This window comes from Polyergus mexicanus, unplaced genomic scaffold (genome assembly GCF_030449975.1).
Source record: "Polyergus mexicanus isolate NDT 795.1 unplaced genomic scaffold, iyPolMexi1.0 SCAF_7, whole genome shotgun sequence".
NCBI lineage: Eukaryota > Metazoa > Arthropoda > Insecta > Hymenoptera > Formicidae > Polyergus > Polyergus mexicanus.
The window spans coordinates 83,356-110,463 of record NW_027223327.1 but is presented as its reverse complement, the minus strand read 5'-3'; the positions used below and the strand labels follow the sequence as shown (position 1 = coordinate 110,463).

At 34.2% G+C, this 27,108-nt stretch overlaps 5 protein-coding genes across 13 annotated transcripts; 2 read left to right on the top strand and 3 right to left on the bottom strand.

Annotated features, from left to right (window-relative positions):
• The first annotated feature begins 966 nt into the window (after window positions 1–966).
• On the top strand, window positions 967–2,335 carry Med31 (mediator complex subunit 31). Its single transcript, XM_070299557.1, has 3 exons — window positions 967–1,280; window positions 1,596–1,685; window positions 1,759–2,335. The coding sequence occupies exons 1-3, from the start codon at window positions 1,214–1,216 to the stop codon at window positions 2,070–2,072; spliced, it is 471 nt and encodes a 156-aa protein (XP_070155658.1). The 5' UTR covers window positions 967–1,213; the 3' UTR covers window positions 2,073–2,335.
• Window positions 2,336–2,738: 403 nt separating this feature from the next.
• LOC138935129 (organic anion transporter 3) lies at window positions 2,739–8,193 on the bottom strand. Its single transcript, XM_070299548.1, has 9 exons — window positions 7,916–8,193; window positions 6,756–7,123; window positions 5,973–6,314; window positions 5,358–5,605; window positions 4,897–5,183; window positions 4,429–4,777; window positions 3,658–3,899; window positions 3,229–3,404; window positions 2,739–3,066 (listed from the first exon to the last, which is right to left on the bottom strand). Exons 2-9 carry the CDS (start codon window positions 6,888–6,890, stop codon window positions 2,767–2,769), a joined length of 2,079 nt encoding a protein of 692 aa, XP_070155649.1. The 5' UTR covers window positions 6,891–7,123; window positions 7,916–8,193; the 3' UTR covers window positions 2,739–2,766.
• Window positions 8,194–10,585: 2,392 nt separating this feature from the next.
• On the top strand, window positions 10,586–12,762 carry LOC138935045 (uncharacterized). The gene is given in 3 exon segments (XM_070299324.1): window positions 10,586–10,952; window positions 10,954–11,034; window positions 11,299–12,762. Coding segments are annotated over 3 exon segments (537 nt in total). The 5' UTR covers window positions 10,586–10,742; the 3' UTR covers window positions 11,545–12,762.
• Window positions 12,763–13,063: 301 nt separating this feature from the next.
• Slx1 (Nuclease slx1) lies at window positions 13,064–15,673 on the bottom strand. 3 transcript variants are annotated; one of them, XM_070299322.1, is made up of 4 exons: window positions 14,682–15,673; window positions 14,511–14,562; window positions 13,700–14,278; window positions 13,064–13,311 (listed from the first exon to the last, which is right to left on the bottom strand). In XM_070299322.1, the coding sequence occupies exons 1-3, from the start codon at window positions 14,864–14,866 to the stop codon at window positions 13,718–13,720; spliced, it is 798 nt and encodes a 265-aa protein (XP_070155423.1). In that variant the 5' UTR covers window positions 14,867–15,673; the 3' UTR covers window positions 13,064–13,311; window positions 13,700–13,717. The 3 variants fall into 3 exon arrangements, with proteins under 3 accessions (XP_070155423.1, XP_070155424.1, XP_070155422.1); XM_070299323.1 differs by lacking the exon at window positions 13,064–13,311 and having other exon boundaries at window positions 13,572–13,881; window positions 13,954–14,278; XM_070299321.1 differs by lacking the exon at window positions 13,064–13,311 and having other exon boundaries at window positions 13,574–14,278.
• Window positions 15,674–16,442: 769 nt separating this feature from the next.
• Window positions 16,443–27,089, bottom strand: Ald1 (fructose-bisphosphate aldolase). Of its 7 annotated transcripts, XM_070299316.1 has the most exons (8): window positions 26,655–27,089; window positions 26,091–26,340; window positions 20,113–20,189; window positions 19,824–20,033; window positions 19,127–19,570; window positions 18,484–18,837; window positions 17,658–17,786; window positions 16,957–17,047 (listed from the first exon to the last, which is right to left on the bottom strand). In XM_070299316.1, the coding sequence occupies exons 4-7, from the start codon at window positions 20,028–20,030 to the stop codon at window positions 17,691–17,693; spliced, it is 1,101 nt and encodes a 366-aa protein (XP_070155417.1). In that variant the 5' UTR covers window positions 20,031–20,033; window positions 20,113–20,189; window positions 26,091–26,340; window positions 26,655–27,089; the 3' UTR covers window positions 16,957–17,047; window positions 17,658–17,690. The 7 variants fall into 7 exon arrangements, with proteins under 7 accessions (XP_070155413.1, XP_070155417.1, XP_070155414.1 ...); XM_070299313.1 differs by lacking the exon at window positions 20,113–20,189 and having other exon boundaries at window positions 26,655–27,088; XM_070299317.1 differs by lacking the exons at window positions 26,091–26,340; window positions 26,655–27,089 and adding an exon at window positions 20,729–21,154.
• Window positions 27,090–27,108: the final 19 nt, after the last annotated feature.

Below are 27,108 nucleotides of genomic sequence, written 5' to 3'. Positions count from 1 at the left end.
AAAAATATGCAATAAAAAATGTGGGGTTCCATTTAAAATTTTAAAATTTATCCCCTGCCCCCTTTAAAGGGGAAGTTGGGGCAATTTTATGTTTACGTAATTAGAAAGGCCCCTTGAAAACATGAAACTTTCTCATGAACAATTTTTTTATTTCACAAATATTTTTAGAGTTATTAGCTTGTAATACCTTACGTGGGCCATCCTGTATATATGTGTATATATATATATAGAAATGTTATTTAAAACACTCTTATCTAATAAATTTATTCGCGTCTCGTACTATTAAATTTATTATTTTCCTTAAATTTATCAAGGATCATGTTTAGTTAAAAGAGACAATATTTCAAATAATTGAAATAATCATTATTTTTAAGAAGTGCCATAAACACTTTTGTACAATTAACAAAAGATTGAAGGAAACCTCATGTCCGCGAATAAGAGAATTTCCTACGATGAGGAGGAGAAGAAAAATCCCGAGTTGAAGGATTCCAATATATAAATATTGAAAGACACTGGTGCGCGAAAAAATTGTGCTCGAATCAGTTCCTTAGTTTGTCAAGTTTGGCGCTGCGTTCGGTGCTTGCTAATGGTTTCTGCACACAAGACGCGGGAACGCTTGCTGGTAGCCAATTAATTTTTCGCTCTAATGGAAAAGCTGTAAGTTGATCGACTACCGTGTCGTCTTTTGCCGCGCGGCAAACGTTTCCGCGTCCTGTATGCGTGTGTAGGAACCATATGATCAACGACGAGGCGACGAGCTATGATCAGGAGTGCGTTCGGAAATCTTACTCGTGGGATAGAATAGCTTTGAATTAACCAATCAGAGGATAAAAAAATCTTCTGTCCTGATTGGTCGATTAAACGTCACTTTGTTTCAGAAGAAGATGAAAAAATTTAAAAAGAGATGAAGAAGATAAGTGAGGGATTGTAATCTTATAAGCTTATAATCAAAGTTTATAATAATGGATCTGTTCTTTGCATTCGAACTGGCTGCACTGGTTCAGAGTTTATCTTTTTCTCTTCCCTTTGGAAGAAGAAGGATGGGCTCTGAATTGGTGCAGCCAGTTCAGCTGTAAAGAACAGACCTCTCTTGTCTCTCGGAATTGTGCGCGTTTTGTGTTGTGTTGTACGTTTTGTTAGTCCTTGTAATATACATTTTGCTGTCGAGATAACAGACAATATTTAATACACAATTAATACAAGTTGATGTACTATGAATCGATTGGATGATCCGCCGGGGCTCATGAAAAGCAGAAAACCATCTTTCATTGGGATGAACGGTGGGATGATTGTTTGTAGTCGTGTGTTTATCACTCCTACTCTAATCCTTAAGATAACCTGTACTAACCAAATTTTTCTAAATTACGGTTATACAACACTTTTAATGTTAAACCTGTTTGACTAAAAAAAATTTGAAAAAATTATTTGGCGTATTAAATGCTCTAGCTTTAATCTCATGTTATACGTGTTAAACAATATAATAGCCAATTTTTCCATCCAATTGCAAATTGTATTTTGCTGCAGAGTCAATTGATGAGTTTTCATCTTTGATTTTATCTCAATAAGGATAAAACTCGAAATTAGTTTTGTTTTAGGAGCTCCAGAGACGGACGATCAACAGCGATTACGGTTTCAGATTGAATTAGAGTTTGTACAATGCCTCGCCAATCCAAATTATCTGAATTGTAAGCAAAATGATCATTGTATTTTTCAGACCGTTAAAAAAGATCTTCATCTACGATAAATGTATAATGGTAGTTTTAGCACAACGTGGCTACTTTAAAGACTCAACATTCATCAATTATCTCAAGTATCTATTATATTGGAAAGAGCCAGAGTACGCAAAATACTTGAAATATCCCATGTGCTTGTATTTTCTGGATTTATTGCAATATGAGCACTTCAGACGGGAAATTGTGAATTCTCAGTGCACGAAATTTATTGACGATCAACAGATTCTATTGTGGCAGCATTATACACGACGTCGAACGAGACTTTTGCAAACGGCTGCTGAGCAAACGCAACACATCAATCCTCAAAATAACGGTATCGCACAACCTAAAGTTCCCTAAAATTTCAACTTTTATCATGTTCATTCCACATATCCAGAAAAGTGAACATGGATCTTTACATTTCACATGATTTTCCCAATATGATATTTTTATGTAAGAAATGATTAAGAAATGATATATTGTTTGACTGTGATAATTTATAAATTCTCTCACATTTTTGTAAACTAATAAAATAATATCTCTTTCTCATCATTCAATAATATATATGTATATATATTATTTATTAAATAATATTATTAAAAAATATTTGCAAAAGATATTTGTGTTGAAAGACTTTTCTTTCATTCTAATGTTCAGTTTATTACATTATAATGAATGATATACATATATGTACTTGGATACAGCAAAAAGCAATCATCCATTAATGATACATAATATTTGCATAAGCTATTTTTAAATTCTGTTATATGTATATTAAAAATTATCTATCGCATTATTTTAAAACGAACACACGAGTCTTGCCTTTACCGAGTTATCCTGAATCTCTTCTTTATAGATGTTTGCTATTTTTTTATACTTGAAATTAAAATAAATACTTATTGTCGTGAATGTAATGGAATCATTGGATTCTTGCACAGTTTTTTATAATACTTTTATATAGAAAAAGAGAGAGAGAGAAAGAGAAAGATAATATGCGCATGATATTTATTTAATAAAAATGAACATACTTTATACCACAAAATTACTTTATAGATTATTCGATATTTTTATTTTCCGTAAAATTCACCAGAATTCCATTGCCAGCATCTACCCAGTCTTCTGAGAAGAGTTTCTCCCTTAGAATTTGTTTATCTGTCAAATTGTTTTTTGTATCATTTTCTACATTAACGCTATCTCTTTTGCAACTGCTATCATCGATTATATCTTCCATACTCGTTATTCGGTCTGGTAAAATTCTACCGAGAGTCTCCGGTAAAATCAGAACCAAAAGTCCGCCGATGAGGCACAATATGCCAACAGCCAATAACGGTACTGGAAGTGGCATATGTTGTTCCTGACAAAAAGATCATTCGTATTTCTCTAATACTTTTATATTGATTAGCTGATCTCGCGATTAACGGGTTTCGATTTATAAAAAGTAGTACCATCATTCAAAAGATACAGATTGTAATTTTGAAATAAATAGAAATAAATGAGGGGCATTTTGATACTATACCGACAGCAGCGAATGTAGAATGCTTAGGCTGCCGAGTTTTGCGAATACCACGCATAAACCTAAGCAACTACCTCGTATCACTGTTGGGAATGTTTCAACGGTATACAAGTAGGCAATAGATATGGTACCCGTGACAGTCATTTTGCCAAATAGCAACATTATCGTTTTCACAAGATCTGAAATAAAGGTTTTATATGTGTTTAAATAACACTCTCTCTCTCTCTCTCTCTCTCTCTCTCTCTCTCTCTCTCTCTCTCTCTCTCTCTCTCTCTCTCTCTCTCTCACTATTTCATATTCTATACAGAGAAGCTTAGCATGTAAACTCTTATATATGAATATATAAAGATATTTTGTAGAATATATTGTGGGTGTGTATAATATCTCAACCATCGATTATAGGAAAAATTATCTGCTTCTTGTTTTACATACCGATCCTCGGTGTAGTGGTGGTTTTTAAAATGAGAAAAATTGCAATTAGAATACACACGGCACCATTGAAGGACTGGTATATGCACATAGACAGCCGTCTACCATATTTAGATACTACAAAATATATAAATATGTACGTTACTATTTCGAGAACTCCTCCCACAGCAAATGTTATATGCCTATTGATCGGAAAATTTGGCATCAAATCGTCAAGTATGACGCATGCCATTGCAGATGTCCACCTTAAATGAAAAATTATTGAACAAATTTTTTATTTGTGAGCTCATTCCTTTTATATTTCCTTGATTGTAGCATAAATATGGGTGATAGAGTACATAGATAAGAAAGAATATATTTTAAAGAGCGTTTATGATGCGTGAAAAAATATGAGATATTTATATTTCTAGATATGATTACTAGATATTTAATTTTACTAAATTCTTTATATATACAGCTTTAATATTCAATTTTGATCGGATTTCCATGTTTTTAATTTCTAGATGATTGGGATTAACTTTATTTGTGTTCAATATCTTGAGTAATATATTTATAGTATTTTTATTTAAATAAAAAATTGACAAAGTTAAAAATTGAAAAAGTACTAAAAATATCTTATTATATTTTGAAAATGTTCGAAATCCAGTAGAAAAATTCAGATCCAAATAATTTTATTCACTCACTTTTGCGTGTGTGCGCGACACAAGAAATATATATATATATATTAAGAAATAATTTTAAAAATGAGAGACCGAGGTTAAGAAAAAAATTTACCATTGACAAATCATTATAACACCGTGTTTTCTTAACATCAATGATTTCGACATGTTCTTTAATATTGATGAGTTCATCTTGTTCATTTGCTTCTTCTTATTTTCCGTTTTTTGTTCATTTTCATTCATATCTTCTTTCTTTATTCTATACAATACTACCTCTGTATCTTTCAGGGAAATCTCTCTCTGATCACTTGATTGAGAAATTGTTCTCGAGTTTCGATCGCAAATCGAACTGGAAGGCAAATTTTTCTCGTCGAAATTTTTCGCGAAACTTGACGTTTCTCGATGTAAATCCAAGGTAAAAGAACTGTTTTCCAAGTTTATCGAATTGGTTTCCGAAGTTCTTTCTGCAATAAATTTATTTGATTAAAATGTATAATGTTTCTTTAAATTATCGATTAAAGAGCAAAATTTATTTGCACGATAAAACTATGCGCGTTAAAAAGTATATTCATTACAAATGCACCTATAACTTTTCGTTCAGTTTGCTCTGAGCGGTTCAACAAACTCGTAGCTTCTTCCCGTTGATTTTCATCTGCCTTCGCTTTCTTTAGTTCAACGCTGGTAACACGCGATTTCCTTTCTGGTTTTATCGGCGTTGCGTTACTTTTCACACATGCTTCTTGCAAAAAGATATTCTCCGTTCGCGATCTGATACAGCAGCTGTTATACTTTGCGATTCTTTCAAAAGCTATATCGGCCTCTGTCAATTTTCCTTTAGCTAATAGCCATCTTGGCGATTCTGGTATAATCCTGTAAATTAGATCGAGATTTGTTTTATATTATTTAACGTATCACTTAATCTTTTCCAAAACACTCACAAATACGACATTTAAAAAGTTTAAGATTTTTTAAATGTTTTTTTATCTTGTAGACTTTTTGTCTCTCGTAGAATTTTTGTGTCGGCTAGATGTTTTTTCCCCTTACCAAATATACAACACAGTGATCGCGGTGGGTACGGAAACGGCCAACTGTAAAATCCGCCAATCAGGAATCATGTAACTGAGCATCGCGAGCAGTACGAGACCGATCGACCAGGAGATCTGCATAATCAATGCGACGAGAGTGCGAAATCGCACTGGGACGAGCTCTAAAGAGAGAATATACGTGGAATTCTGCAAGCCCTGAACGAATATCCCTTGAAGACCACGCAGCACCAGAAACGCGGGATAACTCTGAAGACGAAAATTTTTTATTCTTTTTTTTAACATTTGCGAATCTTAATTTCATTACTCGTAAATGTGTTATTTCGTGCTGTCAGTGCTGCTCTTTTTTTACCTCATCAGACATTGAACTGCGAGATAATTTATTTATGAATGGAAAGAATTAATATACGAGAACAATTATCAAAATTATAATTTTGTTTTGCAACAATTGGAGAATTGAGTGTAAAATTGAGTGTAGAATTTATATAATATATTTATTATTTTATTAAAACTTGAGAAAAGTAATGTGTTTAATTTTCTCGATTTTCGAATGAATTTTCTTTCGTGATTTTAAAAACATGAAATCTCTTAATTTATCATCTGCAAAATTTTTCACCTGTACCATGTAGAGTGCTACCGCCATCGTGCCTTGCGCGTAAAGACATATCGCTTGGACCGGAAGTCTGCCGATATAATCGGCCAAAAATCCGGTTATCCACGCACCCAAAAGAACTCCGGTATAATAAACAGTCGGACCGAGGAAAGACAAATACCGTCTCTCGCATATTAAGCCCCATTCGGTGACGACGCTGTTCTCCGCAAACTCCGTCACGAAGCGATATTCGCCGGAACAAGCCGCAAGGACCGGCACTTCTGGCAACACGGAAGTTAAATTGGCAACAATCGACAAATTTGCAGTCTCTTGGCAGCCATAAGTCTTATGCGATGAATCTTTTGCCTAGAATATGCAAAATTAATTATTGCATTAATTGTAAGATAAAATGATCGCAAAGCGAGGAGAATTTTTTTTCTCTTATGTATCTTTTTTTGAACAGCTTTTTTTTTCATACAATTTATATTTAGGGGATGAAGCAAAAATATGTAAATTTATGGATAAATTTATAATAAATTTTAAACTCTTAAATTTTCATCAAATGTTATTTACTTTTATGTATATGTATTGTATTTTCTTTATTTATTAATTAATGTGTCACTGATCTAAATTCACTTCGGCGTTCCATCGATAGATTTGATTCACGTATATATCGTTTGTATCATTGTATCAACTCATTGAATATATAATATAGCTCTCTATTTTATATTTTTATATATCGCATAAAATAAGACGTAATATCTCGACTCGTTTCGAATTCTTTTCATATATTTTATGTTATCTTACCTGACAATAAAATTCTGGCGTATAATTATGGAAAATCAGTAATGCATGACTCATAGCGACGATGACATAGTTTATTCCGAGCAATAATACTAGCATCATTTGAAAGCAGCCCACTTTAACATCCTCGGCATTCATTATGTGAATAACAAGCTCTCTGCATCAACCCTTGAAAATCCGACAATTACGTTTCTGTTCGTCAAAGGCGCGATGCATACGCGTAGTGCAATTTGAAGATTACGCGAATCCAATGTATCACATTTGTTTATTCCTTCATTCGAGATCGACATAAACAATTTTAAAAGGAAGAAGTGACCAAACATTCCTTTTATCTATGTCGAGTATTCGATCCATTTGCGACACATAGGAAACTAAACCATAAAAAAAAAGAAAAATCTGACGTTTAATGAATAGTTTATATTGGATAAGTAATTTAAACAAATAATTATATACTTAAATCTTGAAGATTAAGAATGTGAAAGTAATTTAAAAACTCGTTTGTTTACAAAAAATAGATAGCACTGACAACGAACGGAAAATATTCGCGAGATTCGAATAAAGTGTCATGCACGAAGGTAAAGCATGCACTGACAGAAAGAGGATCGGCTAGGACGCAAGACGCGAAAGAGGAAACACGGCGAATGAAAACGGAGGAGAACGACGATGTGTACAGCCTATTGTTCCAATAATAACGACACGTATATCGGCATGCGGAGCACATATATGCGAGAAGAGAAAACGATTTTCTCTGTCAATAAAAAAATTATTATTATTTTGGGCCTGACATAACTCGACAGATTGTTCCCTTTAATCGTCTTCGTGATTAGTTGCATATGACGCGGACGACGATAACGGAATACTGGATTTCTCAATTTTCGAGCCGAGCCAGATGGCAGATATTGGATTTAATGACGCGTTCGCGGAATAATTGCGTATAATTACAATGTGAATCTCAAAGCGCGAATTGAAATTGAAGACTCGACATAAAAAAAGCCGTAGCGCTCGAGTGTTCGCGCGCGCGCGTGCACACGACGCACGCACGCACGCACAACAATATGAATCTCAGCGCACGTGCCACTTTCCTAAATGATAGTTATTTCTATGGGAAGTGTGTGGAAAATGTAATTTTATACAATACACCAGTGTATTCATAGTGATTATACCTATATATATTCTGAGTTGTCGCGACGCGAGTCAGATAATGTTCCAGCTAGGTCCACAAACTTTGCAAACGCATTTAACGTCACTTATATTAGTGTACGCAGCATATGCTTCTGACAGAAAGACGCCTCCGATATTGTCTTTTATTGCTTTGTAAAATTTATTTCTATATATTTTGTTACGCTATAATTTATATGTGTCCTTTACTATTAAATTTTCTCCGTAATGCCAATGCGATCGCCGCCGACGATTTTATACATTTCACATATATCTTGTGAGATTAATTTTGATACGATACACTTTTTCCAGCAACCACGTTCGGAAATAAATGCATTTCGGAAAGATGAGATGTTTTCTATATAAACATAGTAAGTAAATATCGATCGATTATGTATATTATTATAAGTATATTCTGAAATTATTGATGACCTCACGTCATCAAACATACGATCAAAATTGTAGAATCGTAAAATTCTCAATGCAATAGGCGCGAAGAAACGATTCCTCATAGACGTTTTTTATAATAAACACCGATTACAACTATTTTAGCAGTAGACTTAAAAAATACACGCCATATATTTAGCGGCATTATCTTGTAATTGTGTTGTGTGTGTGTGTGTGTGTGTGTGTATGTAAATCATCATAGCATTCGATGACGATAAAGGTGTTTCCTTCGTTTCTGGAACTGTTTGCGTATGCCGGACTCGTTACGTCCGGTCCCAGTCACATCCTGCCTTTCATTGGTGGTTTATCGCCGAGATGGATCGATGACCGAATCTGAAGGAAATTTTCTCTCTCTCTCTCTCTCTCTCTCTCTCTCTCTCTCTCCTCGCGTCACCAACGTTGTTATTCATCAATTTGATCAGACGTCACAGCTAGTATATCGACATTCCTGGAAGACTTCATTTCCATCCGATTGTTGATGAACCCGTAATAATCGCTCAGCCATTATTCTTTGCTTTCGTCGCTACAACAAAATTGTTAAATATAACATCGATTAAAAATAAGCCAAGATAAAAGAATCATTACATATGTAGAATTTCCTTTTATCATCCCTATAAATATAGGGAAAGCTACATGTTAGTGTATCACTTTTTATACGCATAAATTTAATAATCAGATGAAATTGTTTTTTTTTTTTTTCAGCGATACTTCAATTACACGAGCAAGTAAAATATAAATCGAATTTTTTCCAAAACATTTTATTCGATGAAAATATTTCCAACGCACACCCAAATCATTTTTTTACATAGTTTTCACTAAAATCTAAGCATTTTTGCCACCGGATTGGCAGTTTTTTTATTTCCGTGTCATAAAAAGTAATGAGACGTGACCGAGATCAATTGCGAGTGTGCGTTGGAAATATTTTCATCGAGTAAAATGTTTTGGAAAAAGTTCGGTTTATATTTCATTTGTCCATGTACTTGTATGAGATTATGATATAAACTACACACACATACACAATTAACATTCACCACAATAATACTCGTAGGTATAAAAAAAAAAAGATAAAGAATGCTAAAATATGCTATACAAAAAGAGATTATTAAAATACAGCTAAATAGATTTATTCCCAAAGCAGTTTGACTCGTAACTAGTTTTTTGAATCATGTATGTAATACGTCGCTAGAGAATAGCGGCTAGCGTTATCACGGTAGGCAAAAAAAATTTCGTAACACATCGCGTAATATACGGCACGGCACGAATGGATGATGCGCCGGCTAACGATCCGTACCGGATTTCATTGGCTCTTACGATTTAGGCTAATTTCTTGTGCGTTTTCTAGCAACGTGCACCTCCTCAGGATTTGCCGCGCATCATTTTCCCGCGTAACAGTAAGCAGGCCAATAGCACGGGGTTGTAATAATAATCGGAATAAAGGTCATTCGAGAATAGTGAAAGAGTACGAGTGACGATACATCCCCATTCAGAGTATTGTGCAAACATCGTTGCAAACGCAAATTTTCACTTTGTTTAATGATGGACAGGCCTTCATAAATTTTTGATTTTGTTTAATGAGTTATAATTTAATAGATTCCTATAAATTTAAAATATTTTCTCCTCCTCCCAATAAATATAAATATATGAATGAATTTAATTAGAAAAAATGGATTTCTCCTTCTTTAAAATTATTGTAAATAATTATTAAGTAAATGAATCATTGTAGATAATTAACATCGCTAAATAAAATTTTATTAAATAATTTCTGAAATCTCGCTATATATTGTGACATTTTGGTAAGCAACAATGAAAAAAAAAATAAAATAAAATAAAATAAATGTACGCATATAATTATAAACTATAATACAAGCAAATATTGCTTTAAGAAGACATCGCAAAACTGATGAATCATAAATTTAGACATTTTTCGGTATTTCTCCGTTTTTATCCCACTTTGGATTTCGCTATACGATACAGTAGTAAAATTTTCGTTAAATAATTATAATATTTTCTCAGAGATCTCTCTATATAACAAATTCCTTTAGATTTCGCCAAACAATCATAGCGAATAATACTCGTTGAAGTTCTGCGTGTGGAAAACGCGTAACATAGCGATAAAACGCGCACGCTGAATGTCGCGCGAATGACTGGCATCCAGCCTTATGGCGCGCAACGAATGACGAGCGACGACACGAAGCTAAGATTGGCCTGGATGCCTTTTTTTCGTCATGTACCGTTATCGCAGAATAACTTGGATGTTCCGCGATCTGCGCTCGTGTATCGACGACGTGTCGATGTCAATTTCGTCCGGCTAATCGGGGAGAGGCGTTGTCATAGTGTTTCGACTATTGCCGCCTCTCTTCTCGACAAGACACAGCGCGCGTTGCGATGGACAAAAAGATCGACTCTCGCCCAGATCCAACGATTGGCCGTTCGCTCGATTTTGCTCGGTCAGTTCTACTCGGCGAACGTAGCGCGATAGATCGCTCGTTACGTCCCGGATGCCTCGTATGCAAATATCGCGTCGACGTCTTTTATACCAGGGTGAACGCCGATCCCTGTCGAGTTACCGCACGAACGGCCGGTCTCCGTCGTCACCAAAGTGATTATCGCGCGCATTAAAAAGCGCAACATGAGAGCCCGGATAGTTTTGCTAGGAGTTCTACTCATCTGCACGAGCGTGAGTACGAATTTCCTCAAATTTTTTTGTAACTTCTTTCGTTTTTAAGATTCGGACCGCCTTCGAATCATCTTGTCATGTCAATCATATCGCAGTCTGAAATTTAACAAGTATTAAAAAAAAATGCCATTTTATTATCATTATTTTTGTAAAATATTTATAGATAAACTTTTTTTATACGAGTAAATTTTCTTTCGGTTAGATGGTTAATTACCACAGAGAATTCAACTTATCTTATTCCAGAAATTGTCTCATAATTCGCAGATTCGATATGCGGAGAGTAGATCGAAAAAGACGACGCAATTGTCGCTACAGAGCAAAGAGACCAACGTGGTGAACTTTATGCGATTGCTGGTGATGAGATTGGTCTTCGGAGTAGCTTCGGCGATGGGATTGGGTGAAAATCTCTCGGGTGTACTCGGCGGAATTTTCGTACCACCTGGAGCCGATGACTACAATGATTACAATGATTATGGCGATGATGTCGGTTTCGTACCTGATTTTTTCTAAGTAGATATCTTCTAGTTTAATCACGCGCGCGCGCGCCTTTGACGACGTTATACGAGGACGATGCGTTTTGAAAAGTTTGTCCATATAATAAAGGCGAACTTTCCGATCATTATCTCGGCAAAATAGATCGGTTCGAATAATGAGAAATTATTTTTTTACTAACTTTGCGTCTTGGAAAGATTTCCTGAACCAAGCAGAATGAAATAAAAATAAATAAATAAATATTGTACATGAAAATTGACAGAAAATATGTATGTATATTATATATATTCTTCTAAAAAGCTACCATAATTTGATTATTTTCTTACTATCGGCAAGCTCTTTATATTGTGTTCTATTAAAAGATAAATTTAGATACAAATAATAAATCTTTTAGATACAAATAATTGCGAAAAATGATATAAATTTATATAATGCTCAACAAACTTTGTATAAAGAAGCACGGACAAGAAAATATAACTTATCTATCAATCTTGTGACAAAGAAATTAAAAAGGTTTTCTTTCTCTCTCTTTGTTATACTTCGCATTATTTACTACAATAAAGTCAAATATTCGGAAATTTATAAAATATAAATAGTTACTCGCGTGGCGTAATAACTATGATTCAGCCGCGAGTCTGTCCATCTCGCGCGCGAGAGGCTTTTTAAGTCTTTCGTACCGTTATCCGTAATTTCGGTAAAGCTAATGGATGCGCATCGGTTAGTACAGGTGAAAATATGGATAGCACAAATCGCTCGTTTCCGCTTTCCGTTTTATCCCGTATCGTACCCATCGATGCCATTGGTTTCGGTCCAGTGAAATCAGCGTCCGCTAATCTGCGATAAAAATCTGTATAGAAATAAATTTGATGTTTATCCTTTAAGAATCTTTTATAAGCACCAGTTTTTCAACAGTTTATCTTGATAAAGGCGTAACATTTTTATTAGTTTATTTCGCACCTCGTTGAAATGGATTGCGGAATATAGAAGTGTGAACCACTTTCAAAATAATATAATTATAACTCAAATATGTGTGTAATATAAAATAGAATTTATAAAATTACTATGAAAGAGTTGCATTTATAAAAAATATTTTGTACATCGGTAAATGTGTATGTGTGTAAAGCGGAAAATGCGGCGTTTATTATTATTAACAAAATTATTTTTAAAAATTTATTTATTTATTTTATCTTTAAGTAATAATATTTTTAATTTAATATTGCATAACCGCGGAAGAGAAAGTCCATATATAATCATATAAATATATAGAATTATATATGATTATATATATATATATATATATATATATATATACCTTTTTTCCCGGGATATATATAAACTTTTAGATATGAAAAGACAACGCATCAATTTGCGGCATCAAAAATTGCATTTTTTACAATTAAAAAAAAGAAAAAAAGAAAAAAAGGAGTCGTATTATGTTCTTTCTTGGTAAAGAAAATATTGGTAATAAAATTCTTATTACATCATCGTATCCTTGCTTTATTTAAAAATTATGCCTATATATTCGTATGTATGATAATATTAATTAGTTTGTAATACATTATATTACTTACGATTATATAAATGTATGAGAAAATCAATATACGACGAATCTGTTATCGAGAAAGAAAGAAAATGTGATTTTTGACATGCTCGTTCTCTTTGCATATAATTTGTGAATACAACTTCAATGTGAATGATATTGCTTGATCACGTACGAGTTCTACTAACGGTTTGGCGTGTGCTAATTACACAATAATGTCCACCAAATAGAAATCACTAATGTACCTGTGTAACAGTTAATGTTTCACGTATTACACATTGTTTGAATTATAGGTCGATATAGTGTAATATATTCATGTCATTGATCATATAACATTTATCTGATAATGACTGCGAGTAAAATTTTATAAAAATAAATAGACGCGCGGAAAAAAAAGAAATATATATATGCGTGTGTGAATATCAAAGAAAGATTTTAGATGGTTAAATTAAAACTATTGTAATATATGTTGGATACACATATATAACATCATATATAAAAATAAATTTATGTATAATTTTTATAATCTCTTTTATAATTCTTCAATGATATAATCTGTTACAATAAACTAAATTAAATTAAAATGAGATAAAAATCCATATTTACAATACAAATAATTATATAATATACTACCTATATTGTAATATATTATTAAATGTCACTATCACTAGAAGAAAAGTCGCTGTTAGTCTCTCCAAGATCTTGATAGCATCCGTTCTTTTTTCTTATAAGGTCTCCCCAGAGAACACTAGTTTCGCACGTAGGACAAGTACCTTCAATCGGTAAGATCATTCCATCCTTGCTGAATACTTTTGCTAAACAGATTAAGTGTGCAATCAAAAGACAATCTGGTTTTATACAAGCAACAGAATCTTTCTCCGCCATACTTGAGCCGCAGAAAAAACAAAATATTGTTGACTCTTGTGATAAAATATTATCTGTTTTTATTTTTTGTCTTGATTTAACTTTACATCTGATAACTTTGCCGTAGCAGATAGGCATGTGTAACGGTAAAGATATACATCCATAATAGCTTTCAGAAAATTCATAGTCCAACCAACGCAATGTCAAGGGTAAGCGGCACCAAGGCCCAACTTTCAACATTTCAGATAGAACTGTTAAAGAGAAATCAAATTTCTTTTGGGTTGATTTCTTTTTGGAAATATGTTTTAGCCGCCTACTCTCGTGTGGATGCTGCCAAGCCCATTCAAACTAAAATGCAATGCCATATATTTAAAAACATAGATTATGTTTACACGTCATCTAAGGCTGACCAATCACAGTCATTCCATTCTTCAAAGGAATAGCTGTGATTGATCAGTTGCAGAAAACTATGGATGTTATTAAATCCAATTAAGGCTGATGTGTAAACATAGTCGTAAATCAATTTTAAAATGTTGTAGATGTATCGCAACTTGCTTATCTTCTATTGCTGAAAACTTACTCTGAGTGCAGAAGTACTATTAGGGAATCCATGAACAATCAAGACCATATTCCTGAAAATAATTATTGGTATTCAGCATTAGATGCATGAAAAGTATTTATTTCATCAATTTATTAACAAAATTGATATGTATAAATTTATTGTATAAGAAAAAATCCAGTTTATGCTCACCATGGTCCTTTCTTGCTAGTTTTCCAAGCCCCACCATGTTTTTTACCAGCATTATGTTGTTTAATCCTGCGCCTTGGATCTACAGTGTAACCTATATATGTTCTACCACGGTACTTTGGATTGGTGCAATACAATAGATATACTCCAAAAAAATGCTCTACCACTTCGGGCTCTTCTTTCATCATTGAGTATTTCTTAAATTCTCGAAGATTTAACGCATAAAATTTATTAGCGTATTTAATAGATTTTTTTATGTACGTCTATATCCGTTTCTTGATCGTCGATTTGACGTATTTTCTTGAAGCCGTCAAAATCGGTAATCGGTAATCGGTGCGTGTGGATGCGTAGTGCGTCGGTATGCGTTGTTATTGCCCTCCTCTTCGGGCGCGTTCAAAAATACTACCCGTGAATTAGAATAGAGTCTTATTGACCAATCAGAAGAAAAAAATCTTACTTGGTCAATTAAATTTTATCCTACAGGTAGAATTCTCGAACGCATCATTATCAGCTATCCTTTTTGTATTTTCGTACAAGGTCACGTATTACATTCGTAAGTTTAAAAATCAATGGCCGCGTTCGACAGAGAAAGCGCTCAGTAGCCTGATTCTATAACTTTTAACGACAATTTCGCTATCGTTACACGTCGTTATCATGTTCGATTGCTACTGTCTGAACGGTTTTCTTTGTTGAACGCGGCCTATGCGTGTCAATTGAGAAAGAAAAGAAAGATCCACAATGCTTTATAATTTATAAGGATCGAGAGATGTAGAGTATTGTTGCTTGTTTTTTTTTTTTTATATCCTCTTTTATATTTCCTTCATCAATATTTATAAACTTTAGTAATCTCATTTAAAGATATTTCAGGGGAAACTTTTTAAATAAATCAGGCAATTTTTTTTTTGCCCTCCACAGTTTTGTATTTGGTGTGACCTAGATTACAATGAAAGTATTTAGATATATAACACCGAGATAATTCTCAATAGATTACTTAGGTATCTATGCAAGATACATATAATATTGTATAAGTATAGATGACACAATTTATAGCACAATTTGGTAATATTCGACACAGTCTCTAATATAAACATTTAATATATTCGCTTTATTTTGCATATTTCTGTTTTTTTGCATCCTTTTATTTTATACACGTAGAATACCGTATAACGACATTGACAATGTGTATGTGTGTGACGCACGCGCGCGCACACACACACGCGCATTCATTCATCTTTTGTATCGTAGTGTTATAGAATAATAGAATACAGCAATAATACATATCGTAATATATCGGATGTCGCAAAATCTGCTCGCGTTCGGTGTGCAACATTTCGATCTTCGTCCTTCGGTTATTTAATACCGGTGAAATATCGTCTCGTCAAATTAATTTTTAAGCCAATCAAAACAGTAGTGAAAATAGACAATATTGACAAGAAATTGGATAGTTGCGCCAAAAATTCTAAACTTGATATTTCACACATTTATTACGAAATCGTCATCAAAGTATTTACCAACTCTCGCGGCACATTTTCTGATAAAATCCATAGAATTCTATTCAAACTATAAACGAAGGTTAAACAATGTTGGCCAAATTAACGTTAAATTAGATAAATAACACACCGAATCGGAAAAATCCTTTGTCTTTTCTTTTTCTCGCTTCATACATTGAACTATATGAAACTATATGATGTTCTGTCATCTTTATATCAAATGAAAATCTTTATAATATGCCAAAAAGAGATGTATATAAATTTCTTCTTTACAATAATTTTTTTGGACTGAATCATGCGACTTCTGCGAATAGCGGATACGTTTGTTCCAATAGGATAGATTTCATTAGTAAAATCCCAATCGATCACATATTCAAGAAATTTGGCAATTATATACAAAATACTGATCTGAACGACGAATTATATGACCTGTAATTAATTAAAAATTATAATCATTCGAATTATACAATTCTGTCGAATTATATATTCGACAAAAATCCACATAAAGACATTTTATGATTAAAAAATTAGTTTAAAATTTGATTTAAGAATGTACAATTATTTCCATGAGAAATAATCCGTGTTTAAAAAAGAAAAAATGAACATTTGTTAAAAACTTTCGGCTTTGTGTGCGTTTTGTTCGTCTCCGAGAAAAATCTTTTATTTCGCGTAACTTCAACGGGAAGGACGATGACGACGATGATCCTGCAAATTGCTTCCAACGACGGTTTAATTCCACATTTCTAACAGTATTCTTTTACACATCGAATTTTTCTATAGATCAATCTAATACGCATGGTTGGCGACGAAAAGTGCTGCATCTCCCGCGGCACCAGTAACACCACCCGCATATTTGCCAAGTGCCGAATCGCTGTTAGCCTATTGGGAAACAGAAAAGATATAATTTTATTTGTGATACTGATAAATGTGTCTTTCAAAAAAGTTCGCAAAATAAAATTTCAAGATAAAAGAAGACATATTTAAGAGCATTTTTAAACCAATGCTGCAAACAAAATTATGCTAATCTTTCTTAAACATTTAAGAAGAATTTTATAATTTTAGAGAATTTAATTGAGTTTGTGTGTGTGTGTGTGTGTGTGTGTGTGTGTGTGTGTGTGTGTGTGTGTGTGTGTGTGTGTGTGTGTGTGTGATATTAATTGTAATGGAATTTTATTAAGTAGAATTGATTAGGATTAATAACAAGTTTAAATCATTTATAATTTATAAAATTCATTTGTCCTTCTATTATGAAAATAAAAAAAGAAACACACATAGATTACAATTAATGCATACATACATACAAATATATAAATAAATAATATCAATATAATCTCATTATTATGAGAGAATTTCGAGAAATATTGTGAATTACATTTTCGTACCATAAGAAGAATGAATTAAAAATCAATTAAAAATCTATTACAGCAAATAAATAGGATAAAGATTGCAAGAAAAGCCAATATTCAAGATTGAAATTCACTATACTTACCGCCATAGAAAACGCAAAAAGGTAAATTTTTTTTTAGTAGGCGTGAGATTTGATGTAGAGAGAGGTGTCAGCAGCTTTGCTAGAAATACTGCCAGCGACGTATTTACCTTGGCAAGCTGCAGAGTTTGCCTACATAACAAGCATACATTACATAGACATGCAAAACCAATACGCGCTGCACAAGTACGACTAAGTGATTAAAAATAACAGTTACAGAAAACTAGAAGATTTTTTTCTAACAATAAAAGAAAATTACTTACGTCGAGTGTATACAAGAAATGAAACAATAGTGCAAAGGTAATTCAAAACAAAATTATTTTGAGAAGTGACACAGAGATCGAAAGACAAACAGTTAGTGACAGCTATATACAGATGCAGATAATAAATAAATAAAAGACGTAAATCTAAAACATAAATAGATTAATTAACAGAGCAAACTCAAATTTACACATGCAATCTAATTATAAATACTGTCAACTCTCCATTATTAAAAGTATAAATTATATATAAATATTTAATGAAGTATCGAAAAGAATAAATTTTTATTTTTAGTTAATCTTAAATCTTAACATTTTCGGTAAAAAAAAAAAAAAAAAAAAAAAAAAAAGTTTTTAATTTTCTAATATTTTCCAATATTAATTATAATATTGTATATATTATTTGTTTTTCATAATCAAATTGATTTCACGATAAAATAATGATGTTGATCAGAAATTACAATAGTAGCTGAGAGTTGTAATAACAATTAACGAATCTCTATCGTGTTATTAAATATCTGAATGAAAAATTTCCTGACGTTTTATCATGTGTGCTCAGCACCATTTACCTTTGCTCTCTTAAGCAATTCCTGCTGACCGGCAGCGACCTGATCAGGCTTGCCTTGCCAAGCGCGAAGTACGGAAGCCTGAAGAGCTCGTCCGTAACTAAAGGTCAACGCCCAGGGTTTCTTTGCTGGGTACTTATTAATGGCATCCAGATTGACCGATGCCTCCTCCTCGGACTGACCACCACTAAGGAAAGTGATGCCGGGTACCGCCGGTGGCACAGTGCGCAACAACGCCGTCACCGTGGCGGCAGCGATCTGCTGGGGTGTCGCCTTCGTCGGGCAACTCTGGCCCGGTGTCACCATGTTGGGCTTGAGCAGTGTTCCCTCGAGATATATATGGTGATCTGAAAGGGCCTGGAAAAATAGAAATGGATATTATCAAAACTTATTATGTATAACGAGTTAAGTCATTTTTTATGAAAACGTTAAAAGACTATGATTTTACAATAAATTCATTGTGTATAAGTGATTCTCAAAACAATATCTTATCTTGGAAAATTCTCAAAAAATTATTAGATATTTCATACATGTGTAAAAAGTCTTTCAATTTAAAATCAAGCGTCATTTAAATATATAGAACATGATAATAATAAGAATCTGGGAGAGGCAAGCTGTTTGTAAATAACGTAAAGGTAAGTTACACCTTGTAAACGGCCGCAAGGACCTCTTCCGTGACCTGTTGGCAACGGGCGAGGTCATGGTCACCGTCGGGAAGGATCTCAGGCTCCACGATCGGTACGATCCTAGCGCTTTGACAAATGGAGGCGTAACGGGCCAGAACATTGGCATTCTCCAAGATGGCAAGCTTGCTCGGCGTATCCTTTGTAATTTTCAACACGCATCGCCACTTGGCAAAGTGGCAGCCGTCCTTTTTGTACTGGATGCAACGCGCCTGGAGATCATCGAGACCCTGGGTTGTGCATTCGTTATCCGTACCGAATAACGATACGACACCTTTATCGACCTTGATGCCGGGGATAATGTTGCGCTGCTTCAGTAGCTCGACGAACGGCGTGCCGTCGTCGGCCTTTTGATAGAGAGTCTCGTGGAAGAGAATCACTCCGGAGATGTGTTGTCCAATGACATCCTGAGGAGAAGAGAGGCCAAACGTATTTATTACGATCGCGATGTTTCGCTCGAGCGAAAATTTAAAAAACTTTTTCAGATAAATTTAATAGTTCATACACATTATATTGTATATAAAAAAAATTATATTGTATATAAAAATTAAATATTCTCTCTCTCTCTCTCTCTCTCTCTCTCTCTCTCTCTCTCTCTCATTGAAAGTAGCATTTTTTTGGTGCAAATTCATTAAACATAAATCGAAAATGATGACGTACCTTCGTTGTAGTGAAAAGAAGTTGTCTATAAGCCTTGCGGTTCTCCTCGGTGTTCTCAACGTTGATATCCTGAAGACGTTTACCAATCGTCGCGGTTGACTCATCAGCGGCCAGGATACCCCTGCCGGGTGCTACAATCTGTTGGGCGATCGTGCGTAGTTCCTCCATCAGCTCGGGTTCGAGCTTACTGTACTTTTCTGCGACCATTTTCTGTAACGCACAAAGTTGCGTTCTATTAATTAATCGTATATATATATAATACAATATATGACGATTAAATTATTCTCACAAGTAATTTTGATGATATCGAGATCAAATTGCGTCTTGGTGAATCGGGAAATGACTAAAAATGATGCAAAAAGTTACCTGAAAAGTTAACTCGAACCATTAATGAATAACTATAGTTCGTTCCTATATAGAAAAAAAAAAAAAATAAATAAAACTGATGTCTTAAAATTGCCAATCTATCAATTCAAAAAGAAATCCAAAGAAATACTCAACGATCCGTAGCGTGCTCTTTTATCGGATTAGATACGAGAATGTGTACGTTCGTCGTCTATTAACGAAACGTAGACGAAACATTGTAATGTTTTAATATTACATATGACATCGAAAGATTGTCCCGTAGAATGAAAATTCCCCCGTTGATTTCAACGCCTCTGTTGAATCACATTATGGGACAACATTATACGTATATACCTTCTCAACGCATCTCGTTGTTAAACGCGTATTCGTACGTGGAAGAACGACAATGATGATGATGATGATAATGATGATGATGATGATGATGATGATGATGATGATGACGATGACCATGACGACGATGATGATAAACGCGGCATAATTACGCCAATAATGTTGTAATCATAAAGAACGATCGTCACGATTACGTCTATGTTACGTACTATTATTGAACGCGCTGCTTATCGTTTTCCTTGTGGTTTTCCAGCGAGTTTGCGTTCTTTTCGCGCGCAGCGTAAATGAGAACGACAAATGCAACAGCGAGCAATTTAACGCATTTTTAATAACGATGGATCAAACACTGATACGACGAGAGAAAGAGAGACAGGAGTAAACTAATTGTAAGAGAGAGAGAGAGAGAGAGAGAGAGAGAGAGAGAGAGAGAGAGAGAGAGAGAGAGAGAGAGAGAGAGTTGAGAAGATAAACGCGTCGTCGACGGGTACGGGAACGACGCGCCGACAACGGGGTGGCGAGCCCCCGTGCGGCTTGATATTTCTTTGTTTGACTACATCTCGTCGCGTTGCGTTTCTCGAGCGAACAAATTCGCAAGCACGTCTCGTGTACGGCTGCGACTCGTCGACTGTCGTTTTATCCTAGTGATACGCAATGCATTACACCCCCGCTTGCCTTGCTGACGCGGACAAGAAAGGGGGAAAGGGGTGGTGGATGGGTGTACCTGGCTGTAGTATACCCCGCACTCGTGCACTGCAAGACAGGGGAATCGAAAAAAGACGAGGGCGAGGGCGAGGGCGAGGGCGAGGGCGAAGGCGAGGGCGAGGGCGAGGGTGAAGGGAGGTGGCGTGTCCTGCACCACCGTGCTGTCAAGAGGGTGAGGGAAGATGGGCTAGCCGCAATGCAGCACGCGCAGATGTTCTTGGTGCGCGCGCGCGCCTATGCTTCTCTCTTTCTGTGTGTGTTGCCCTGCGTTCACCCTGATTTACCCGTATGACCTGAAACGCCATCAATATCGGCTAATCTCTTTCACGAGTGAAATGCGCACACTTATCATTCCCGCCGTATCAGTGTCGGTAGTTTGTTCCATCCATAAATTAGACAATATTTGCTTCGTTTAATCTAAAAAAAGATTTTTGCCTCGGTGAGAATGTGATTAAATTAATAATAAAAGAAAGTATAAATAAACGAAAAATAATTTAATATTATAGTTTCTTAAAAAGATTCAAGAGTTTAATACAAAACTTTTTCTCAAGAAATAGAGGAAAAACATTAGTGTATAAATTCAATTCTTTAAATTAAATTTAAGTTTTTTAAAAAATCAATCTTGTCAAGCTTAAGAAAAAAGTGAAACCATTGTTAAGCTAACATCATTCAATTCGTTCAAATCGTTCAATTTTTAGGTTGCGGATTGATGATGCCTGAAGAGTATGGAGAAAGAAGATAATAAATAATAATAAAATATATATAGTAATAAATAATAATAATATAGTATGTTATTTTACGTATGTAAACTGAATTTATTTACCAGTATGCTGGAGTAATTTGTTTAATCTTGATATTTTTTATGCATATACGTGGCGCGAGAGGAAACATTGCTATGTTTGCTCTTGTTGTTTTGAAAAACTTTCTCTGGAATGTAACATTATATCCATAATAGGATATAAAGATGAGAATTTATAATCACGAAGAAATACGAGGCTGAAGGGAGTGTAGAGTTCATATCCGGTTGCCACTGTGACAAGGGTTGTTATGAAATGGCATGAGCTAAAATTGTGAAAGTTTAAATTTATTCATTTAATTATATTTTTATACGCGATCATTAAATAAAAACCATTTTGCGCACTGTAAATATAATGCAATTTATGTATTTCAAGATGCATGTAGAAATTAAATTCTCTTTTTCCTGTTAACAGAAATAATCGTAAAAATTATTTCATTTAAAGAATTACGATTTTCATAGATATGAAATCAAACATTTTTTTACGTTTAAAAAAAATACACTTTCGATAAAATAAATGTACGTATATCGAAAGGCATTGAGAATTATCTATATGATTACAATAATTAATTCAATTAGAAAACAACTAATAAACACTCGAAAAAAGAATATAATCCATTGTTTGAAAATATTAGCATAGGTTTTCAAGTACGAGCTATATCCTCGATCACAGTCTCCGACAAAAAGTCCCGACGAAAACTCCTATTTTTATCTTTCTTGCACGAGATAGTTATAAACTGTCTAAAATAACTACCGAGTTAAATTACAGCGCTAAACGGTTTCCACGCATAATAATATAAATATGTGATTACATTAATGTAACTACAATACATTATATAATATGTAATTATATTTTATGACTTATTTTAAAATAATGCGAAATTTTCAAGCTTAACTTTGATTTTAAATTAAGTTTTAATCAATAATAATAAATTATTTGCATGGCGAGATATATAATGTTATGTATAATTATTATTTATATATAGAGAATATATATTTCGACATAAATTAATGTCCGAAAAAAATAAATTTGTCTTGCATGCGTTGCATGATCTTGCGTAAATCGCTTTCGTGGCGCAATGCGATATAAAGATGTTTGCTGAGCCATGCGCATGTCATATTGAACAAGGATATCTGATCATATATATTTGCTTAATTATGTATACGCATCATCCTTTTACCGCGTCTTATGTTGATAGTCAGGATTGTGGGGCTATGTGTGTGAGAAGCAACTTTTGGAAAAGCCCTGTGTCGCATTATTAGCGTTTTTTTTTATGTTTGCGAACCGAGTCTATTCTCGACACATATTATTCGATCGGTATGCGTGTATGTATGTATGTATGTATGTATATATACACACAAGGCTGATGGAAGAACGCGCTGCGGCTGACCGACGTGAAGGTTTGCGCGAGATACGCTTGCGCCGTATTTCCTAACTCTAGCTCTGATTAGAAAAGATTCAAGGCGTTTAACTTCATACGAGTTCCTGAATTCTGCACGCATTCACTATATCGAAGTGTACACACGGTGTGTGTGTACAGACTTCACGGTGCTGACTTCGTAAGCAGAGATCGGCTAGCTAGGTAAGATTTGCATTAAAGCCCATTCTCACATTATTTATTAAAATCACCTTAGGATTGAAGATACACATAGTTTTATAAGAATTGGAAATTATTGACAATTAATTAAAGACTTTAGATTGTATCGGGAAAAGATTATTTTTGGGACAATAAATGAATTTCTTGCGCAAAGTGGCGAGTAACAGCGATGTAGTAGTTTTCTATCTATAAGTTTGGTATCATAATTAAATTTTTTTAAATAAAAAGAGAAATTTTAAAACGGCGAAAGAGTCTTTTTCCACGCACATTCGGGCATGAATTGCATAATCAGGGAAAACAAATATTATAGCGCGACAAGTTGATAACTTGCCAAACACAAAATAATTTGCATAGCGACGCGATATATTTAGACCGACAATATTTTTCTATGATATTATCGCTCTGTATATATGTGTGCGCGCGCGCAAATATCAAACTTGTCGAAGGAAAGTACAGAGTGGAAATAAAAAATTGTCAAATAAAATTGCTAAAACTTGAAGCAGCTTATGTTATTGATGTGAAATAGCGAGAATTTTCATAGCCTACTTTTCTTAAAAACTGGAAAATCTACACCGTAAAGAAAATATGCATCAATTTTTTATTCCATGTAGGAGAACGTTTATAATATTCTAATAAGTATAATTTTATCTTCTCCATTTTTTCTCAGTTGAGAATTTTTTAATGCCAATATATTTTTAGAGTAATTATCGAATTTAATAATAATATATTAAGAAATAAATAAATATTTCTCTCTCTTAATATTTTAAAAATTATGAGATATGAAGAAATATAATATATAACAATTGTGGTTAAGATGATTTTGATCATCCGTATTTATAAAAATATACATATATATTGAAAAAATATATGTACTCGTACATACATATATTGGGTTGAACGGAAAGTTCATGCTAACTTTTTGCTAACAGATGAAAATCAAAAAAACGGCACGAATTTTCCGTTCAATCCAATATATAACGCAACAGTCACTGAACTATGTTTCCATTTGATAATGAGCGCAGTCGCGTATGTATACATATACAGGGTGTCCGGTAAATATTGTGCCAACGCTTCTAAGCGGATAAAGTATAGTAAACTGAACAGAAAAGTCCTGTAACATTTTTTTCTATAACGCTCCTTCTATAAAGGAGTTATTATTGAGTAAAATCTGGTCAATCAGCGCCGACTTTTAGCCGGACGCATATCGGTGAGCCACCCGTCTGGTAGTATGCGCCGCCGTAGTGACGGAGCGTTCACGCACACTATCAGGCACGCGACTAAAGGTCGGCGCTGTGTGTGATTGGCAGACTTTACTCAATAATAACTCCTTTATTAAGCATTATAGAAAAAAATGTTACAGGACTTTTCTGTTCAGTTTATTGCGCTCTACCAGCTCACGAGCGTTGGCACAATCTTTACCGGGCATCCTATATACATGTCAATTGTCTTGCCTTAATGTTAATATACACACGTCCAATTAATCAATTCGATTTGCACGTGACTGTTTTGTCGTCCGTTAAAATAACTGTCAACATGTTCACGCATACCTATAGATATTGGATTGCACAATATGTTTGGTGTTCGTCTATAGATAATTTTTATCTATTTTATATGTTGCAGTTACATGATGACAAATTATTTTATTAAGGGTTTTATGAGAATCGCTTTTTATTGTACTATGTCTTTTTTTTGTCATTGCTCAAATTCTTAATTATCGATCGCGTATAACGGAATGTGCGCCCTTCCAGAACCGCGTGTTAGTGTGTACTGTGAAGGTGAACGTGCTCAACTGCATGCGAGGGGACGTTTTCTTCCGGCTCAGATAAATGATGTAACAGAATTGTAGTTTGCTTAATAAGATTCTTTAGCACAAATAAGTAATTTTTCGACACACTTTATGGAATGGCAAAATTACGTTTAATTTGGTATTGCATTTAATTGATATATATGTACATGCATTTTAATTACAACGAATGGCGTGAGTTTCAAAAAAGTTGTGCTTTGCTTGAAAATATGAATGTTGTCTTTTTTTTTACTATATTTGTCAGTTTCTCTAGATAAGAAATCCTATTTAATTTTTTGCGGGTGTCAAATCAATATTCGACAATAAAATGTCGGTTTTTTTTTTTTGTAATATATTTGAATTTATGAATAAAAGTTTACAGCTCGACTCGATGACTCGATGTTTGACGAGAGATTCGTGTATTGCAAAAATATTACAAAAATTCTGGAGCCGGAATGATAAGAGCAATGTACTAACAATAAGATTTCGAGGCAAGATATAGAATCAAATATGATACACGTCGTCAATTAATAAGCGGATGAGAACCGTACGCGACATTGGTGACGATCAAATGTCAGTCAAGGTCAAAGGTCGTTATAGATAAAATCGAGCGTAAAATATCAGGTATTTCTTTCGAAACGATATCCATAGAAAGACATAGAATTTTCCCATGTGACCACACGAAGACTTACCTGTCTATGGAAATGTGGATCGATTCGTGTATGAAAATCGTGCGCGTGTATCAATCCGCTTGTGTAATCCAGCTGATGGTTGGAGTGCGACTAAGAGGGACTATGCAAGCCGTCGTCGGTTTCAAAGTCTTTCTGATTGCGTGTGTATTTGTCACGCGCGTGCGCTCTCGCTCTCTCGTTTATGCAGGTACTCAACTCGTATGGGACGAGCGCGCGATCAGCTGGTCAGTGCCTTCATCTGACCTTAAGCCTGGGGTCAAAAGGGGAGAATGCGTAATTTAATCTCTTGTACAATTTCTTTAGAACACATTCGTAAAGTGAATGATGATAATAATGATAAAAATTCGAGAAATGCATGCAAACAAAAATATGTGATATGAAATACAATATAATTAGAAGAAAGTAAAACAAAGATAGATATATAACTTACAATTAATATTCGGTTTCATTCTCATTAATAAACATTATTTCAAGACAATTGCTGATCATAGATTGTGATTATCTTATCACACAACTAAACACATGCATATTATGTATGAATTCAATTAATTGAAATTGTCTTACAATGTCCGAGCAAATTTTCTTGATTGACATCGTTCTGCAGCACACTCTTTTGTTACGTTACTGGTGTATACCACGTGGTGAATGAACTATCTAAGAAAGAGGACATTGGAGCATCGTTGGTGATAACGACATATCGACTAGTACATAGACAGACAAGCACAAGAGCTTCGCGCTGAGAACCACTTTAAAGGTCACTCAAGGGCACCTTGCTCGACATTCGCCGAAATTGACAAGCATATTTTCCAAACGTTATTAAAAATTGATGCATCCGTTGAAGCGTGCGTTAGGAACGTGCCTCCCTTTTTACATTCGTCAAACTGTGCTATCGCGAGTAATAAGTCCGTTGATAAAGTGAGCTCGACCGATCCTTTTTGCTTTGCATCTTATCTGCCAGTGAACTCTAAGTGATATGATTTCTTCGGATTTCCATTTTCATTGAATCATTCTGTAATTT

What these genes read in the sequence shown, in the direction of transcription:
- Med31 (XM_070299557.1), top strand. Translation starts at nt 1,214, where the DNA reads ATGAATCGATTGGATGATCCGCCGGGGCTCATGAAAAGCAGAAAACCA. An exon ending in ATCTTTCATTGGGATGAACG is followed by an intron (nt 1,281 to 1,595) that starts GTGGGATGATTG and finishes GTTTTGTTTTAG; the next exon opens with GAGCTCCAGAGACGGACGAT. An exon ending in CAATCCAAATTATCTGAATT is followed by an intron (nt 1,686 to 1,758) that starts GTAAGCAAAATG and finishes GTATAATGGTAG; the next exon opens with TTTTAGCACAACGTGGCTAC.
- LOC138935129 (XM_070299548.1), bottom strand. Translation starts at nt 6,890, where the DNA reads ATGAATGCCGAGGATGTTAAAGTGGGCTGCTTTCAAATGATGCTAGTA. An exon ending in CGCCAGAATTTTATTGTCAG is followed by an intron (nt 6,315 to 6,755) that starts GTAAGATAACAT and finishes TGCATATTCTAG; the next exon opens with GCAAAAGATTCATCGCATAA. An exon ending in TTCTACATTCGCTGCTGTCG is followed by an intron (nt 3,067 to 3,228) that starts GTATAGTATCAA and finishes TCTTTTTGTCAG; the next exon opens with GAACAACATATGCCACTTCC.
- Slx1 (XM_070299322.1), bottom strand. Translation starts at nt 14,866, where the DNA reads ATGATGAAAGAAGAGCCCGAAGTGGTAGAGCATTTTTTTGGAGTATAT. An exon ending in ACTAGCAAGAAAGGACCATG is followed by an intron (nt 14,563 to 14,681) that starts GTGAGCATAAAC and finishes AATTATTTTCAG; the next exon opens with GAATATGGTCTTGATTGTTC. An exon ending in ATAGTACTTCTGCACTCAGA is followed by an intron (nt 14,279 to 14,510) that starts GTAAGTTTTCAG and finishes ATTGCATTTTAG; the next exon opens with TTTGAATGGGCTTGGCAGCA.
- Ald1 (XM_070299316.1), bottom strand. Translation starts at nt 20,030, where the DNA reads ATGGTCGCAGAAAAGTACAGTAAGCTCGAACCCGAGCTGATGGAGGAA. An exon ending in TCCTTGCGGCCGTTTACAAG is followed by an intron (nt 18,838 to 19,126) that starts GTGTAACTTACC and finishes CTATTTTTCCAG; the next exon opens with GCCCTTTCAGATCACCATAT. An exon ending in AATTGCTTAAGAGAGCAAAG is followed by an intron (nt 17,787 to 18,483) that starts GTAAATGGTGCT and finishes CTTGTTATGTAG; the next exon opens with GCAAACTCTGCAGCTTGCCA.